The sequence below is a fragment of the Ambystoma mexicanum genome, chromosome 2q, assembly GCF_040938575.1.
Source record: "Ambystoma mexicanum isolate Mex_15411 chromosome 2q, UKY_AmexF1_1, whole genome shotgun sequence".
NCBI lineage: Eukaryota > Metazoa > Chordata > Amphibia > Caudata > Ambystomatidae > Ambystoma > Ambystoma mexicanum.
In genome coordinates this window covers 204,368,200-204,386,351 of record NC_090924.1, presented here as the reverse complement: position 1 = coordinate 204,386,351, position 18,152 = coordinate 204,368,200, and the positions used below count along the sequence as shown (strand labels likewise).

The window sequence follows — 18,152 nt, the reverse complement described above, 5'->3', positions numbered from 1 at the left end:
ACAGCTACCAACTAAATCTTTGTGGTACAGACTGATACCAAAGGGGATTTAATTGCATATACCTGTAGTCTTAATCTTCTGTAGTGCTCCCTAAGGGAACTGCACAGGATTCTGCCTAACATCATCCTGAAGGGTTCCAAGCTCATTCCACTAGGGGCGTGGCTACTTCCACCGCCCTCCAGCGGGGGGTTCCTATTAGGAATATTTGTGATGCAGCCACATGGGCTTCAATCCACACCTTTGTTAAACATTACTCCCTTGATAGAATCATGGTCAGTATATAGCCTTTGGAAAGGCGGTTCTTTATTCCGCAATCTGATTGATTGGGTACTCTAAATTCTTTTCCCTCCTCCATTAACTGGTACTGCTTTGGGAGGCTGTCAAAGATGTGAAATACTTTTTTGGACACAATCCATTCGAAGAACAAGTTATTAACCAACTGGTAACGTTCTTTCGACTGGATGTTACTACAACGTAGTCCACATCGCCCTCCCAGCCTGCCCCTCTGGAGAATTTCCTATGCGATCGCAGCTTAAGTTTCCGCAAGGCTATGTGCAGTCAAGCAGTCATGAGACTGGTGCCACACGTTCTGAGGGAAAAAACTTAAATTGAGGCTACGGGCGCCATGCGTCCTACTTATAACATCCAGTCATGTCGCCCTCGACGAAGGCCTTCGAGGGACATCGACCAGACGTCATTGACGCATGACGCCCTCTACTGAAAAAGTTTCTGGAATGCACTGCTGTGGACATTAAATGTCAAAGTTATGGAATAGGTTGGAGGAACATCCAATCGAAAGAACGTTACCAGTTGGTAAATAACTTGTTCTTCTCAACATGCTCTTTGACTAGTCTCACCTTTTTGGCAACAAGGCTGGCGAGAGTCTTGAGAAGTTGCAGACCTCAAATGCGGCAGCAAAATCTTTAGGTGCCGCTATTTGGCAACCTCAGCCTTTTATACCTAGTGGACAGCAGTGGAGGGGTATATCTTTTCGCTACTACTCAGGTGGAAGGGCGAGAGGAATGGCTGGTGAAAAGGGCCAAAGAAGATTTCCTTGTGGTGGACGAGGAAGAGGTCCAAAGCCAGCTCAAGCAGGGGCATCTTTACCATCTGCCACTGCATCAGCTGCCTCAAAACCTCTGAGGTCTTGAGTCACACTTAACCAGTGGGAGGCAGACTGTCTGAGCATCTAGAAGAATGGCGATGCATTACTTCGGATGCTTGGGCTTTGGAAACTGTAGCCCACGGTTACTGCCTTCCTTTTATACAGAGACCTACCACTCTGAGAATTCCAGATCCGCTCCTTGTGCAGGAGATGTTAACCCTGCTAGAGAAAGGCTCTATAGAACCTATGCCTGTAGCGGAGAGGAACAAGGGTTGGTTTTCCCCTTATTTCCTAATACTTAAGAAGGACGGAGGACTGAGACCCATCTTGGACTTGAGATACTTGAACAAGTTCCTCAGGAAGGACAAGTTCAAGATGGTCACACTTTCTTAGATCCTTCAGACCATTCCAACTCCAGGATTGGATGGTGTCATTGGACCTTCTGGATACTTATTTTTATGTGCCAATCCATCTCAACCACAGAAAATACCTGAGGTTCGCAGTTGGCGGGGTCTCTATCAATTTTGAGTTCTGCCTTTCGGGCTGACCTCTGCCCAAAGGGTTTTCACCAAAGTGATGGCGGTAGTGTCAGTGAGTCTCAAGAGAGTGGGGATTCACGTATACCCCTACCTGGATGATTGGCTGATCAGGGCGTGTTCTCCCGAACAAGTCCTGCATCATCTCATCTTCACCTGCCACTCCCTTCAAGAACTGGGCTTCTCCCTCAATTACAAGAAGTTCCATATGACACCTTCTCAGAAACTCCAATTCATCTTTGGGAAAGAGCTCGCCACCCGAGATGAGGGCTCAAGACATGCTACAGATGGTCACCAAATTTCAAACTGCCCGGTGTCTCCCGGCCTTAGTGTTTTATTTTTTTTGGGGGGGGTTTGCTGTTACTCAGCCTCATGGCATCCTGTATTTTTCTGGTGCCAGAGGCCCGCCTGTGAATGAGATCCCTTCAATGGGCTCTCAGAACTCAATGGTCCCAAATCTGGAAGGATTTCGGACCTACTTCAGGTTCCAAGCAGGGTCTCACAGGATCTTCTGTGTTAGGCCTGCAAGGACAACATTCTGAAAGGAGAACCTTTTTGGCAACCATGGCCGGAGATAACAGTAGTGATGGATGCCTCACTCATGGGGTGAGGATCGCACACCACCGATCTGACAGTCAGCGGTCGTTGGTCTCCATCGGAGTCCAAACTGCATATCAATCTTTTTTAGCCTAGGGCAATCAGACTAGCGCTGAAGGTTTTTCCACCCTCTGTACGGGGAAAGAATGTCATGATAATGACGGACAAGACAGTGGACATGTTACTACCTCAACAAGAGAGGTGGTGTAGGGTCACTACCACTGTGCAGAGAGGCAATGCAGCTCTGGTATTGGGCAATTCAAGAAGAAATCCCCTGTCAGTTCACCTAGCCGGAGATCGGAACAGGGCGGCGGACGCTCTGAACAGGCCTCTGCAAAGTCTCGCATGAGTGGGAATTAGCTCAGGAAGTCCTTCAAGAGCTCTTCACCCTTTTGGGAACTCCTCAAGTGGATCTGTTTGCGGCCTATGTCAACCGGAAGTGCAAACTGTACTGCTCCAAGGAATATCCTCCAAGAAGAGTTTTAGGACACTCATTTGTAGTGGACTGGGAGTTTCCACTCCTGTACACATTTCCTCCAGTCCCCGTCTTTCATCACGTGATCAGGAGGTCGAGAAAGTTTGGGAAATACATGATACTAAAAGCCCCGGATTGGCCCAGGGAGACGTGGTACCCGGACCTTCTGGACATGTCAGTCTGTCCCAAATAAGTCTTCCACAAAGCGTGGACCACCTCTCGCGATAGGAGGGTCTGTTCGCCATCCAGAGGTCCAGACACTCAACCCTCATGCTTGGTTTCTGAAAGGCTGAGATACAAGGATTAGGACCTCCCAGATGACGTAATGGAGATTTTGCTTTTTCCCAGAATGCCAGCAACAAAGTCTGTGTACCATTGCCATTGGAATACATTCTGTAACTGATGCAGAGAAAAGAATGCAGATCCTTTTCTGTGTAAAACACTGGATGTCCTATCCTTTCTACTATCATTAGCCAAGCTGGAGCTCCAGATTGGTACCATTAAAAGGATATTTGGCGGCGATGTCCATCTTTAAGCGCTCGTCAGAGGAATGTTGCACAATATCTAAAGGGGCTCGCTACTGTGCTCCCCCCATCTCCTTTCCAGCTTCCAGTTTGGGACTTTAATCTGGTTCCAAAATTCCTAATGTCTGTAATTTTTGAAACTTTAAACTCATGTACTTTAAGGTTTTTAACCTTTAAAACCATTCTATTCGTAGCTCTAATATCAGCCTGTATAAAGAGCGAGTTGTTGGCACTTTCGTCCTAGCCATCCTTAACTATCTTTCATAAGGATAGGGTAATTTTAATGGTTAAATCATGTTTACCCAAAATCATTTCTGATTTCCACATAGGACATAAAATTGTTTTGTCTTGTTTCTATTCCCCCTCATCCTAGCAAGGAAGAGGAGAGGTTACATAGGTTGGACCCTCGTAGAGATTTAAGTTTTTATATATCTAGACTGTCAAAACTCTGTATTGATAAGCAACTTTTCAATGGCTATACCGGCCACAAACTGGGCCACGCTGTTAATAATCAGACCTTATCCAGATGGATCATTCTGGCAATTTCAGAATGTTACAGGCTGGCAAGGATAGATCCTCCTGAAGGTTTTAGGGCCCATTCCACCAAGAGCATGGCTACCTCTAAAGCCCTGCAAAGGGGTGTACCATTAGAGTATTTGCGAAGCGGCAACGCGGTCTACTGTCCACAGGTTCACATAGCATTACTGCCTGGAATCTTACTTCGGTCAGGATGGTAGCTTTGGAAAAGCAGTCCTGCACTCGGTTCATGAAAAAATTATTAAAATCAAATTCGACTCCCATCAAATCAAACACTGCTTTGGGAGTCTATCAAAGATGAGGAATACGTGGGAGGACACGATCAATTCGAAGAACAAGTTACTTACCCCTGGTGACGTTCTTTTGACTGGATGTTCCTCCCATGTATTCCTCATCACCCTCCCAACCTACCCCACAGTAGAATTTCCCATGCTGTTCCAGCTTTCGTTCTTTCAAGGCTGAGTATGGTAATTCCTGCGGTTATGCAGGTATATCTACTGCATGGGGAAAAAACAGAACTGAACCCAACGGGGGCTCTGCGTGCTATATATGCCTTCGATGACCTCCTCGAGACAGAGGCCCTCGAGGCACATAGAGTTGATGCCATCGACCTCTGCTGAATCTTTTTTTTTCTGAAGCTGGATAACGATATCAAAGATGAGCAATACGTGGGAGGAACATCCAGTCAAAAGAACGTTACCGGGGCTAAGTAACTTGTTCTTTTCTTCCATCCCCTACCTATATGCGTTCAGTTTTGACCACCAGGTCTTGGGCCTTCTGCATAAACATTAATTAGTTGTTGTCTTTAGGACACCGAGACAAATTCTGCAAGCCCATAGGAACCTTTGGTTTTGTGGCTCCCTTGGTCGCCCCACCCTCCATAAAGACACTGGGGTTCGGAAACGTCTAGACATTACTGTTTTATTGTATAATCTTGCTATCTTTTTAATACTGTGTATTAAACTTTAAGCACTTATTTTAATCTGACAATTCAATGTCAGACTTAAAGTAAATATTTTTTCAGAATATCAGTGTATTTTATTTTGTAGAGATGTCTGTGTACTAATTGTACCTCTGTGGCAAGCTACTACTCACACTGAGAGAAAGTTAAGTCATGTCGCAGTGTCCACGTGTCCTACATTTTGAGAGGTTTGACTCATCTTTCTTGTTAGATGTGTTAGCATCGCATTTGGGTTAGTGGTTGCAGATCCCGCAATAGTAGGTGGTACAAAAACTACCTTGACAAATTCAGACTTTAGTCTTCTCATGTGGGGCTGTCCCTTTTCATCTGTGGGATTGTCCCTGTTAATCTTCAAAGGGATGAACTTCTCAGACACTTGAGTTTACAGGTAGTTTCGAAGGGATTCTGGCTCTCTTTCCTCCACCACCCCTCACAAGCCTCATTCTCTTCCCTGTCCTCCCACAGATATCCTCAGTCAGAAGGAGATTTTGCAGCTCCCTGCGAAGGAAACAATACAACTTGTGCCCCCTTAGGGTGACAGTATTCCCAGTCTTTTATTTTTTTATTTTTTATTTTTTTGCCGAAGGACCATGTCCTGCCTCTTATCCACTCTCTGTACAAGTGAACTTGTACCTGCGCAAAGTAAAAGTTCAAGATGGTAACTTTGGTCAGACCCCGCAGTTCCTGGACTTTCAAAACTGTGCTGTATGCCTGCACATTCAGGAAGCTTACATCCATGAATGTACCTTCTTAACTGGAAGAGTGGCTGCTCACTAATACCACACTTGACATCTGCTGCATAGATTGGGATTTACAATCCATTAAAAAAAAGTCCCAGGTCACACCGTCTCACCTTGGGCAGTTCTGGGCCTTGATTCGGGCAGGACTTTTCAGCCATGTAACCAACATAGTCCAGCTGGCATAGCTTCTGGAGCCTAGTCCTGGCTTCGGGGTTAATTTGCCTCGTACATCTTTCTCATTACAGAGGCCCAATTGTTCATGAGGTTTATCTAGTGGATGCTCTGCTTTCCATGGTCTTGGTTTCAAGGCAACATGCTGGACTTTTTGCATTTCTCTGTCTTGGTGCATTTCTTTTGGTCAGCCCTCAGACAGCGAATGGTGGGGTCGGGGTGGCAAAGGATGACATCCTTTTTTGAAGAACTTTGCACAGTTGACAGTAGCGCCGGGTGCCTCTCTGAAGGGCTAAGGTGCTCACCTTAATGATTTGATGGAGCGGTCTGTCCTCTCACGCAAATGCACATCAACCTCGTGGAGCTGCTTTCCATGGCTGGTTTACTCATGTCTATGCGGAGCAATTGCGTCAAGGTTCAGACGGACAAAACAGTGACCCTGCATAACCTCAGGGAGAGGTGCTGTTGTGGGTCTACCACAATGCAAGCAGTAAGACTAATTCATGCTCTGTTTGTAACTAACGTTTTGGCACCCCAGCTGGCAGGATTGAGGGCTGACCAAAGGCAATGCACTGTTGGACTATCTGATCTGCAAAGGCCCTGTGTAGTGCTTTAGCCCCTGGACTGAAGGGGGGCCCACCAGTCTCGACATGTTCTTGAGGATCCAGCCATGCGGAGCCTTCAGAAAGCTAAACCATCCGGTGGACTGTCCAGCTCTCCAATGGGTGCCCTTGATCGAACTGTTGCCGTTCTGTGTCTGCAACCAGAACGTTGGTCCCCAGCTTATGGTATAAATCAGCTACGTGCCAAAGTTCAACCTCAAGGGAGCCTGTCCTGGTAGGACTTCAACAACTGGGACTTGAAGGACCCCTGCCGTCAGTGTGAACATTGCTGGCAATTCCTTCCCCCGCTCTGTGAAGTGTCTTGAAGGCTGCATTAGTGCATTCTGCATTGCTCCATCGCCAAGGGTTGCACTTTGCTCCTGGACCTGCCCGGAAGAATCCTGACTGGAAGAATCCTTCCACCCGCAGCTCCTGGGCACCCAGTTGACCCATCTAGTCATCTGGGAAAATCAGAGGGGGTGGGGGGATGGGTAAGTTAGCGTAAAGCATTTGTAGCCCCCTGTCATCCATAGGGTAACATTGAGAACAAGTCTCTTTGTATCCTTCATTCCACTGCCTTTTGGTAATCGAACCGGTGTAGTAAAACCTGAAAGATAAGAATACATTTCACTTACCCAGCAACCTTGTTGCATCACTTCTTTTGAACAATCATCAACACAATGAACATTCCTGCTAAATATTCATGGGAGACGCATTGTGACTTTTGGGCACAGGCCCCACTCTGGGCTGCTCAATCTAGGGAGTTTCACTTGTGACCTGGTTCCATCTGACTGCATCCTTTACTTACCTCTTATCTATTTTAAGTCATTAAATGCATTTTAAGAACTTATGTTGACTCAATATGTTCTTGAGTGTTGTGCAGTATTATCACCTGCATGTTATTTTTATACATTCCTGTCTAAATTGAATTGTTTGCTTCACTGTGTGGACCCCTCACCCAATTTACACTCTCCTAAGAGTAGTCTTGACTGCTCTCCATTGCTACCTTGATTGGGTTTTGGCAAACCTCAGAGTTCCCCAGTTCACTATAACTAGGGTGGCCTCCCTAAATGTGTCCACCAGGCCAGATTCTAGTATTCCGTATCTTTTCTTTTTAAGACTCTGCATTTGTGCCCATTGAGGTGATTTTCCTGGTTGCTGTCACTTCCGGCAGACAGGTTAGTGAGGACCAGCCTCTTTCCGTTAATTATACTTACCTCATCTTCTCCAAAGTTAAAGTGAAACCGTCCTTCCTCCCCAAGGTTGCATCAGACCTTCACCTCAGTCAGAACATCATACTTCAGGTGGTCTTCAGTCTGCCGCATCCATCTAAGACAGAGGAGTGTTTGCCTTGTCTGCAACCCAAGCGTGCGCTCAGTTCCTATGTCTCTCGGACTAGTGACATCTGGTTGGATGGGCCAACTCCTTTTCATCTTTGCTGGTGCTTGGGTTAACAGAGCTTTCACCAAACCGACCCATCACAGGTGTACTGTCCATTGCATTTCTAAATGGTATAATATGGCCAGCAAGTTCCTACAAGCCATTTATCATTGTAACGGAGGGCTGGCAACTACCTCTGCTCTGCCAATGGGTGTCCCTACTGTGGACCTCTGTCAGGCAGCTGCCTGGGCTGCCTTGCACGAGTTCCCCAAACAATATTGCCTGGATTCCTTATCGGGTCAGAATGCCAGATTTGGTTGTGCTGTGTTTGAGAGTTGACTGGTGAGTAGGTTATTGTTCCTCTCATCAAGCCCCCAGTTTCATTTCTGCTTTGGGAGAGTTTCTAAGATGAGAAATCTAGGAGAGGTAGGAATCAATTGGAAGAAAAAAATGACTTCACTGTGGCAATGTTCTTTTTGATGGACTATACCTTCTACAGGTTTCCCATCGTACTCCTAACCTACCGTTCAAATGGATTGCTTGTTGCCTCTTTTGCAGTTCCTCAACCTCAGAGTAAAATGGCCAGAATTGAGATGGTGTGGCGCAACATATACATAACACTCATGGCGTTTACATCCTGCTGTATGTGTCCCAATGACACAGAGCAGAAGCATTCCCGCAATGCACCCCCAAGTATCTCAAAATGTTTCTTCTGCCATACTTGCACCTGGAAGATGAGGAATCTGTGGAAGGACTGATAGTTACAACATTTTATTTGATTGTGTATTTTGTGCTGGCCCTATCCAGAGGGTCTCTGAGCACTTTGCATGGTTCAAATGTTTAAAGGGTGGGAGTTGGAAAAAAAGAAGTTACAAAATGCTTTCAGGAAAGGATAGGAAGATTAGGATAGACAAGTGATAGTAGTGGAGGAAGGCAGGGTTATGTGTGGGGAAACTGGTATGCTTTGAGGCTCCTGAGTGCAAATATTTTATTTTCTGTCCTGTCATAGTTTATTAGATACACCCTGATGCATACAATTAGTAAGGAGATTGGCTTGTTAGATCTGCTGTGTGTTGGTCAAGCTTTATGCTGTCAATCAATGCTGTTATCTGATGGAAATCAGGTTAAAACTTCATAAGATGGTGTGATTTGCATTTGTCTGTTACTAGAGAGTTTGGTCCCAAGTTTCAGTTTTTTCCCAAATTGGCAGTTTTGGAATGTTCTTAACATTGCTGTTGTTGGTGACTAATTACTTTACCTTTTTCATGTAGGTGCAGATGTTGGTTGCTGAACTGCGCCGGGTCACTGTTCTTTGGGATGAACTTTGGTTAGGGGTTCTTCTTCAGCAGCACATGTATGTTCTTCGACGTATCCAACAACTGGAAGATGAAGTCAAGCGAGTCCAAAATAACAGCACTCTCCGCAAGTATGTATTGAAGAATGGTTTCCTTCTGATAAACAAAAATACTCCCATAAACTGCATTCGGATAAAATATCTGATCCTTTTTTATTTTTTTTGTAGAGAAGAGAAGATTGCCATCATGCGTGAAAAGCACACTGCGCTAATGAAACCCATTGTGTTTGCCCTGGAGCACGTATGTAGCATTACTGCAGCTCCTGCAGAAACCCCACATGAAAAATGGTTTCAAGATAATTATGGAGATGCAATTCAAAACGCTTTGGAAAAATTAAGGAACCCTACAAATCCAGCAAATCCCGGAAATAGTTGGATGCCTTTTAAACAGGTTTGTGCAATCCACTTTGAAAAGCACAAGTCTACAGTCTTTGTGGCACATATAGGGGATAGCTTAGTGTTTTTTTGCGTCAGTTTGTTTTTACATTGTCATTTGGAAATGTCTTTAGATAATATATTTGGCAGTGAAGATGGAGAATTTCAAGTTGCAAACGACTTGCTAGGTATAACGCCAGACCTCTGCCATGAATGCTGTTTCCCCACATGCATCCATCACAGTATTTCAGACACGATTATGATGTCTCTGGGACCTAGACTAGCTTATGGATCCACTATCTGAGCACAATATGTTAGTCCAATAAAATGAATAAAAACGTGTATTTTGCATGATTTTACTGGACTAACACAAAGCCAAACCCTGTCACACGCAAAGAAAATGATCACCTGGCAAGTGGACATTTTAATGGCTGCTGTTGGATTATTTAACACGTTTGAGAAGTGCTTTTTAAAAAGGTCATCCCAACGTGTGAAATGCCTTGTACATCTGTTAAAAAGACCATGCTATTGATGCTCTTATCTTTGAAAATCAGTCAGCACGTTTTTTTAATGAAAAGTTGTGTGTTCATACCAAAACAATTAATCCAACTTCCCAACATTATAGATTGAAGAAAGCCCATGAGGGTTTAAGCACCTTAACTGCATTACCACTTTTCCTTATACTTATAAATGGCCTGCTGTGAAAGCATAGATATGAAGGCTTTGTAACAGCACCACCCCTCTCAATCCATCAGCAACTTTCAACACTATAGAGGATATTTAAAAAGAAATTTCTGATGTTTGTTAATCTGCTTAGAATCACATGCTGTGCATAGGTCCGACATCCAGTGGTCACTGCGGAGTATTGCATTTTGTTTTTCGTAGTCGAAAAGGGACGTCGACAACGCGTGTATGAAATACTATCCCTATAGTGACGTGCGTTGTACCCACAATCCCTCACGCGTCGAGGTCCCTCATATTGTTTTTTTCCGCCCAGCTACTGGTCGCCTTTACGCGGAACTCCTCGAGAGACATTGCAGATTCCATCTCCTCGACCTTTGGTCGTTTTCCTATTTAATATATAACATATCGATCCCTCCCTCGACGCAGTTGTGAAGCTGTCTCCGCCGAGCAAGATCTTCGACGGAGGGGACGAGGGGAGGAGCCGAACACTTGGCCTGGCCTCGCTGGCCAAATACAGTAGGGAGAGTGGGGTCGTGGGACATCTCTGGTTCTTTTCTGAGAATGCCTTTCCTTTTCCCCTTCCTTTCCCTTGGGGTCGTTATCACGATTTATTGCCTCGGCTATGGAGAGGACACCCTTTAGGTTTTGCCCACTTTGCAAGGGCAAGTTTACTTAGAAGGACAAGCATTCACGGTGTAACCGCTGCTTGCCCCTCGATCACAAAGAGGAGGGTTGCACGGCTTGTCGGCTTCTTAAGCCAAAGACTCTAAAAGACCGTAGGGTCAAGAGGTGGGCGGCCTACGCTATGTCGAAGGCCGATTCTTCACCAGCCGCTGCTACCACCGACAGTGACGAGGAACGTGATAACACGACCTCCGCTACGGAAGTCGTAGACCCCTCTAAAGAGCGCTCGCGCTCTTCGTCGTCTGTCCCCGGCCCCGACGGGCTCGGCTCACGCCCTGCTTATGGGGATGAACACCCCGGCGACACTGACACACACAATACCACACATAAGCACACAACCCATGGCTCTTCTTCTTCGAAGACGAAGAAAGCATCAGCGCCCAAGGAGACGCAGGTTCCACCGGCGGCCTCCTCGGACCGTTCAGGTTCGAAGCCCCTCTCGCAGCCGCGACCAGCGACTGGGCTTTCGGCAAATAAGAGCGCCGCCCCCAAACCATCGGCCGGCGCGCACCAGCAGAGAGCGCACGCCGCCGTAGAACGATCAACACCCGTAACGTCGAAACCACAGCCCTCCGCTGACAAACGAGTCGCAGAGAGCTTGGCGAGGATCGTTGTAGCCGACGCCCAGAAGCGTACGCCGAAAGACACGTCGAGCGCTACGCAGAGGTCGAAAGACACGCCGAAAAAGCCAGAAGAAAGACAGGGACTACCCCCTTCAGTCAGGGGGACCCCCAGCACACCGGAAGGCTTTTCGGAAGGCGACGGGACACTTTCCTCGACGTTATGGGAGAGGTCGAGCAGTTTTCAGCTAGATGACACTAATTTTCCCCCGCTAGACCGCTCAGGGGTACCCCATGAAACCATGGAAAGGCTCCATCTCTGCATGGAGAGAATGGAGAGGTTTATGAAGACCCAGAACCCTCCCACTCCCAAGAGAACAAGAGAAGGGCCTCAGGAGGACCCCAGGGCCAAATATCCGAGACTAGTCAATCCCCAGCAGGACACAGCCTCAGACTTCCATAATGTGTATGACCTCACTGGTGAGGAACAATACTTGGAAGAGGAGGATGAATTTGTGGACGATGAAGAGGGACAGAACCAGGAGGAAGGTCTGGAAGACAGCCCAGACATGGTAGGAGAAGGCTTCGGAGAAAATCCAGAAGAAGGACCTTCTCATCCCTGGCAATCCCCATCAGTATATTCAGACACTGATGTCCTGAACCTAAATCCTCCTGACAATTCACCTGTTAGAAACACGTCTCCCATTGACGATCAGCCCACATTCAATGCCCTGTTGCGCAGAGCAGCAGCACATTTCAAACTGTACACTGGGGAGATCTCTCCTGAAATAGACTTTGTGGAAAGAGTAATTAAGGAGAAACCCCCAGTCAGCCAGACCATTCCCCTCCTCGCTTCAGTGAAGAGAAGAATCATCCCTTCGCTATCCACACCCGCACTAATCCGAGGAGTTAATCCAGGAATTGAAAAACTTTTCACTCCTTCACCCTCAGACCCGCTGTACATCAGGGGACATTCCATTCCGGATTCCCTTGTAGTAACTAATACAAGGAAGAGGGCAGGGGTGCCGCTATCCACCAGCGAGGCACCACCTGACAAGGAGGGCAAGAGGTTATATGCCCTTGCAAAGAGAGTCACATCCTCGGCTGCCTTTTCGGCAAGAATTGCGAACAATTCTTTGCTAGCTAGCTACGCGGACGCGCAGTGGGCCAAACTGCACAAAGACGCCGAAGAAGCGCCGGAACCACTACGTACACGCCTGCTATCAACTATTGGCGAAGGAACCCAGGTCAACCAGAGTATTGTAAAGAACTCTCTGGATGCTGCAGAGATAGCGGGACGTTCCCTGGTTCAGGGAATACTCCTAAAACGCCATGTATGGCTGCGCAACTCAGGGTTCAAACCGGAGACACAGGCGTCTTTAATAAATAAACCTGTTGAAGACTCAAACCTCTTCGGGAAAGCGGTGGATGAGGCTCTGGAGATGGCTAAAAAAGAGTTCGATACTATCAAAACTCTTGACCAGATCGCTAAGCCCACTACCAGACGTGGCTATGGCAACAAACGCTTTTTTCGTGGCCAACAGCAGAATCAGCAGCAACAGTACCCTGCCACCAATTACCAGACCAATAGTGGGCAGTACAGCCGAAGAGGCCAGCGCCGGGGCAAAGGGAGAGGTCGGGGGTCCACCCCCAGAGGCTCCCAAGCCCCCAACAACACCAAGTGACGCGAAGATTCGCGTCCCCTCCCATGCAACACTGGTCGGGGGCCGGATAACATCCTTTCTTCCAGCATGGGAGGGAATAACGTCAGACCGCTGGGTACTTTCCACCGTAGCCCACGGATACTGCATCGAATTTAACAGTTCCCCAACATACAGACCCCCGAGGGGACGACGCATGACACCGGAACACCTTGCCATCCTTCTCCAAGAAGTACAACTACTGCTGGAAAAAGGAGCCATAGAGGTTGTGCCTCTATCTCAGGTAACGGAAGGTATTTTTTCAATGTACTTCCTTGTACCCAAAAAGGATCTAACCATGCGCCCTGTATTAGATCTGCGCCCAGCGAACAAGTTTATCAAACCCCAGAAGTTTCGTATGGTGACCTTACAGGAAGTGATCCCACTGCTATCACAGGGAGATTACATGACAACATTGGACATGAAAGATGCATACTTTCATATTTTAATGTTGCCAGCGCACAGAAGATACCTCAGGTTCATGGTAGAGGGCAAACACTACCAGTTCAGAGTGCTACCCTTCGGTATAGCATCAGCACCAAGGGTATTCACGAAGGTACTGGCAGTGGCAGCGGCCCACCTGCGCAGGTTGTCCATCCCAGTTTACCCTTACCTCGACGACTGGCTCATAACAGGGGATTCTTACGAAACATGCTTCTCCAATACCCAAAAGACTGTAGACCTTTTGTTCCAGTTGGGCTTCTCCATCAACGAAAAGAAGTCCAGCCTAGACCCCAGCCAAATCAAACAATTCCTAGGGGCTCTAATTCAAACAAAGGACGGCCTTGTCTTCCCCTCCAACAAGAGGGTCCAAAACATGCTGTTTCAGATCCCTCAATATGTGGCCGATCGAGAGGTGACAGTACGCAAAGCAATGCGCTTGCTAGGCATGATGGCGTTGTGTATTTATTTGGTACCTCACGCGCGCCTGCGCCCTATGCAAGAGTGGCTCAACAGCCAGTGGTGTCAGGCCAGCGGACTATGGGACGATCTAGTGGTGGTCTCGCAGGCCTTGGTTCTCTCGCTACGGTGGTGGACAAAGGAAAACCTGGAAAGAGGGAAACCCTTTGCCACACCCGCGGCGGAAGCCACTCTAACCACAGACGCATCCCTCACAGGATGGGGGGGCTCACCTATCCCATCAGACTGCTCACGGAGTGTGGACTCCGAACGTAGCATCCAAACACATAAATCTACTGGAGCTACTAGCTGTGTTCAAGGCGCTAAAAACCTTCCAGGAACACCTACAAGGCAAGACTGTGTTGGTCCTTACAGACAGCACCACAGCCATGTACTACATCAACAAGCAGGGGGGGACCCACTCTCCAGGACTGTCCAAACTGGCCCAAAATATATGGAAGTGGGCTCTCAAACAAAACATGTTCCTACTGTCACAACATGTACCAGGGGAACTCGATCTGCTGGCAGACAAACTCAGCAGAGATTTCCCCCTGCCCGAAGAGTACGAATGGCGACTGCACGAAGACATCGTCTTCGACGTCTTCACACAATGACCTATTCGCAACCCTGGAGAACTCACAATGCCTAAGGTTAGCCTCCAGGTACCCCCAGAACCAATCCAAGGGGAACGGTCTGTCGATGCAATGGTCAGGGAAATTTGTTTACGCTTTTCCCCCCCGACTCCCCTTCTCAACAAGGTGGTGCACAAGATGCACCAGGAACAAGTGACCATGATACTGGTGGCCCCAATGTGGGCCCGACAGCCATGGTTCGCTCACTTGATAGAGATGTCTCGATCTCCCCCTGTGAAACTCCCCTGCCCGTACAACATGCTGTCACAAGACAAGGGCAGGACTCTGCATCCATGCCCCCAGAACATGAACTTAGCAGCTTGGCTCCTGAGATCATAGAATTCGGACATCTACAGCTCCCGCAGAGATGCATGGACATCCTCAGGGAAGCCAGAAAACCTAACACTCGCCACTGCTATTCTAGCAAGTGGAAGAGATTTGTCATCTGGTGCAGAGGAAAAAGCATCAACCCGATTGACTGCTCTCCCACACATATTGTTCTATACCTGACCCACTTATTGGATTCAGGTCTAGTGTTCAATTCCATTAAAGTCCACCTAGCGGCACTTTCTGCATACACCACTTCCCAACTCAAGGTGTCGTGGTGGAAGATCCCTGTTATAAAGGCCTTCATGGAGGGAGTAAAGAAAATACACCCCCCGATAGCTGACCCAGCTCCCGGATGGGACCTTAACGTGGTACTTACCAGACTCATGGGCTCACCATTCGAACCCATGCACAAAGCATCTCTTAAAGACCTCACTCTTAAGACTGCTTTTTTAATAGCTATCACCTCCATCAGGAGAGTAAGTGAACTACAGGCTCTTTCTGTTCTAGACCCCTTCGTTACAGTTCAGAGATAAGGTGGTTCTACGCACGCACCCAAGGTTTGCTCCGAAATTCATCTCGAAATTCCACGTAAACCAGTCTATAGAACTGCCAACGTTCTTTCAAAATCCTTCCAACTTGGGAGAAAAAACTCTGCACACACTAGATGTGCGCAGAGCGGTCATGTTCTACATGGAAAGAACCAGACCACTGAGGAAGACTAATCAGTTCTTCGTCTCGGTGGCAGCAGGAAGAGAAGGGGATGCAGTTTCAAAGTCCACTATTTCTAGATGGATTGTTCAATGCATCACTCTCTGCTATACTCTTGCTAAGAGAGAACTGCCCTTTAAGCCAAGAGCACACTCTACTCGAGGCACGGGGGCGTCCATAGCATTCATTGCAAATGTTCCCCTTGAGTCCATCTGCAAAGCGGCTACCTGGAGTTCTGTGCACACCTTTACAAACACTACTGTCTAGATGCACACTCGAGATCTGCCTCCCAGGTGGGACAGGCAGTATTAAGACATCTTTTCTCTACTGTTCCTTCTCATAACCCACCGCCAACTCCGGGTACTGCTCGCTAGTCTATGCACAGCATGTGATTCTAAGCAGATTAACAAACATCAGAAGACAATGCATTACTTACCGTAAAAGCATTTCTGATGGTTGTATCTGCTTAGATTCACATGCGCCCACCCTTCCTCCCCGCTCGGATGAAAGGAACATAGACTTCCTTTTATATCTCTCTTTTCTGTACTCACTCACGTCTAGAAGGCTCCCTCAGGGCAGAAAAATACAAACAGAGGGACCTCGACGCGTGAGGGATTGTGGGTACAACGCACGTCACTATAGGGATAGTATTTCAGACACGCCTTGTCGACGTCCCTTTTCGACTACGAAAAACAAAATGCAATACTCCGCAGTGACCACTGGATGTCGGACCTATGCACAGCATGTGAATCTAAGCAGATACAACCATCAGAAATGCTTTTACGGTAAGTAATGCATTGTCATATCTTTAAGACTGAGCAGCACTGTAAACACCTGACACAATTTTGATGGCATTCTCAATCTGCAGTGCACAGAATTTTTGCAAACCAAAAATCTCCATCCAAAAACACCCTTTAAATCTTTCCAAAACACTGTTCTCTTTTAAACATATATGTACAAAGTAGATGAACTAATACACTTCTACTGATTCTTCCCTTTTCAATATTCTTTTGACTTGCAAAACTGGAGCTCACATACACCTTTGAAATATTCGTCACAAAATGTGAAGGTCCCAAAATAGACCATGCGTTCACAACTCAAAAAAGAAGTACTTAGTAACAGGAGCAACTTCAGATAACACTGAAAGGCAGCAATTGGCTGCCAACAGACGGGTCCCAGTCACGTTTGCACACATGTCTGACTTATCTTGGTCTAACCTGGTGTGCAGACCTATTTCATGCAATGGTTTGTCCAGCATTCCTTCTAATCCTGAGTGAAGATCTTCTGTTTCAGTGAGGTGTGGGCATATGAATTCTGACCTAAAAACCTTGTACCACAATTTTGGAGGCTGAACAAGTACTTGCCTCTGAATGGTCCCTCAGGTATTCAAGTTCCCTTTGCCTACATACGTCTATGCTGGCTAATGGAAGAAGTTAACTATGATGTATCACTAGCTGTTCGTTGATTAACCAAGGAGTTGCCTGCTTTTTTCTAAATCTTAGAAAACAGTGATTACATCCACTTTAACTAAAGACGACCTAACAAAGTTAAATGTTACTTGTCTGATATTAACCATATGTTCCTTGCCCATAGCCAGTGATGCTTATTTTGCACTCTGACGTTTTGAGCCTCTTCCTTTATCTTTCTTGATGCCTTTTGAAGATTGTCTATGCTCTTGAAAGTTTATACCTCCACAAAGTTGATTGGAGAGTTCTAGGCGCTGTGTGGGTATTCCTTTTCAGAATTTAAGTTCAAGAGTCTTTCTTGCTGACGGTGGTCAGAGATTTCAACCTGGGAGGGCAATCTCCTGGTAATTTCTCTTGCTCTCCCAATCCATCCAAAGCCAAGTAGATTGCACAGATAAGCCCCAAGCAGTGCCTTGAGGTTTTGTTACTCCCTCTAGGGTGTTCTGGATTGATAAACAGCTGTTTGTGGTAGTAACAAATTGCATATTTCCTACAATACATACAAACTTACAAAACCTAACCTTTTTTCATGGTAAATTGTCTTTTAATGTTTACTTCTATTTTATTGAATTTTATCAGAGCAGTAGTCGAATATATGAAATAATCAATAACCATATTAAGAGAATAAAGTAAAAATAATCGAGATAGATTAATCCTTTTGGAGAGTGATCAAATAAAACTGTTCACAAGTAAGGTAAATTAATAAATAACCTAAAAGGTAAAGGTTATTATATAAGTGAAACTATCATCACTGCATCACGAGTGCCGGGAAACAACTCTGGATCCTTATACTCCAGTGCATTGACTTTCTCCCGCAGATTCCTCATCTGACAGATATCCCATCCAGCTTTGCTGCTTTGTAATTCTTTTCGACAGGGGGCATAGTCGACCCCGACACGGCCATAGATCGTCAATCTGTCTTGCTCGCTGCTCGATAGTCTGCTACGAGCGTGACATCCAGCGTCATACATATATACTCCCGGCACTACGTCCCACACCTCAGTCCTTTTTTCTGCGTGCTTGACACGCTGCTTTAGGAATGCAGCGAGTCTTTGACCCTATCTGTTTTCATGAGAAAATCCTTTTCCTCGACCGGTATGTGTCACCCGGGTTTCGGTATTCAAGTGGTGT

General features: G+C 46.6%; 1 protein-coding gene across 1 annotated transcript in view; it reads left to right on the top strand.

Moving 5' to 3' along the window:
* The window catches only part of SMG1 (SMG1 nonsense mediated mRNA decay associated PI3K related kinase), a 2,768,248-nt gene that overhangs the window by 1,210,172 nt on the left and 1,539,924 nt on the right, over nucleotides 1-18,152 (top strand). The window contains exons 38-39 of the mRNA XM_069647131.1: nucleotides 8,900-9,054; nucleotides 9,151-9,373. Coding sequence (XP_069503232.1) covers nucleotides 8,900-9,054; nucleotides 9,151-9,373 — 378 coding nt within the window. The remainder of the gene's footprint in view (nucleotides 1-8,899; nucleotides 9,055-9,150; nucleotides 9,374-18,152) is intronic.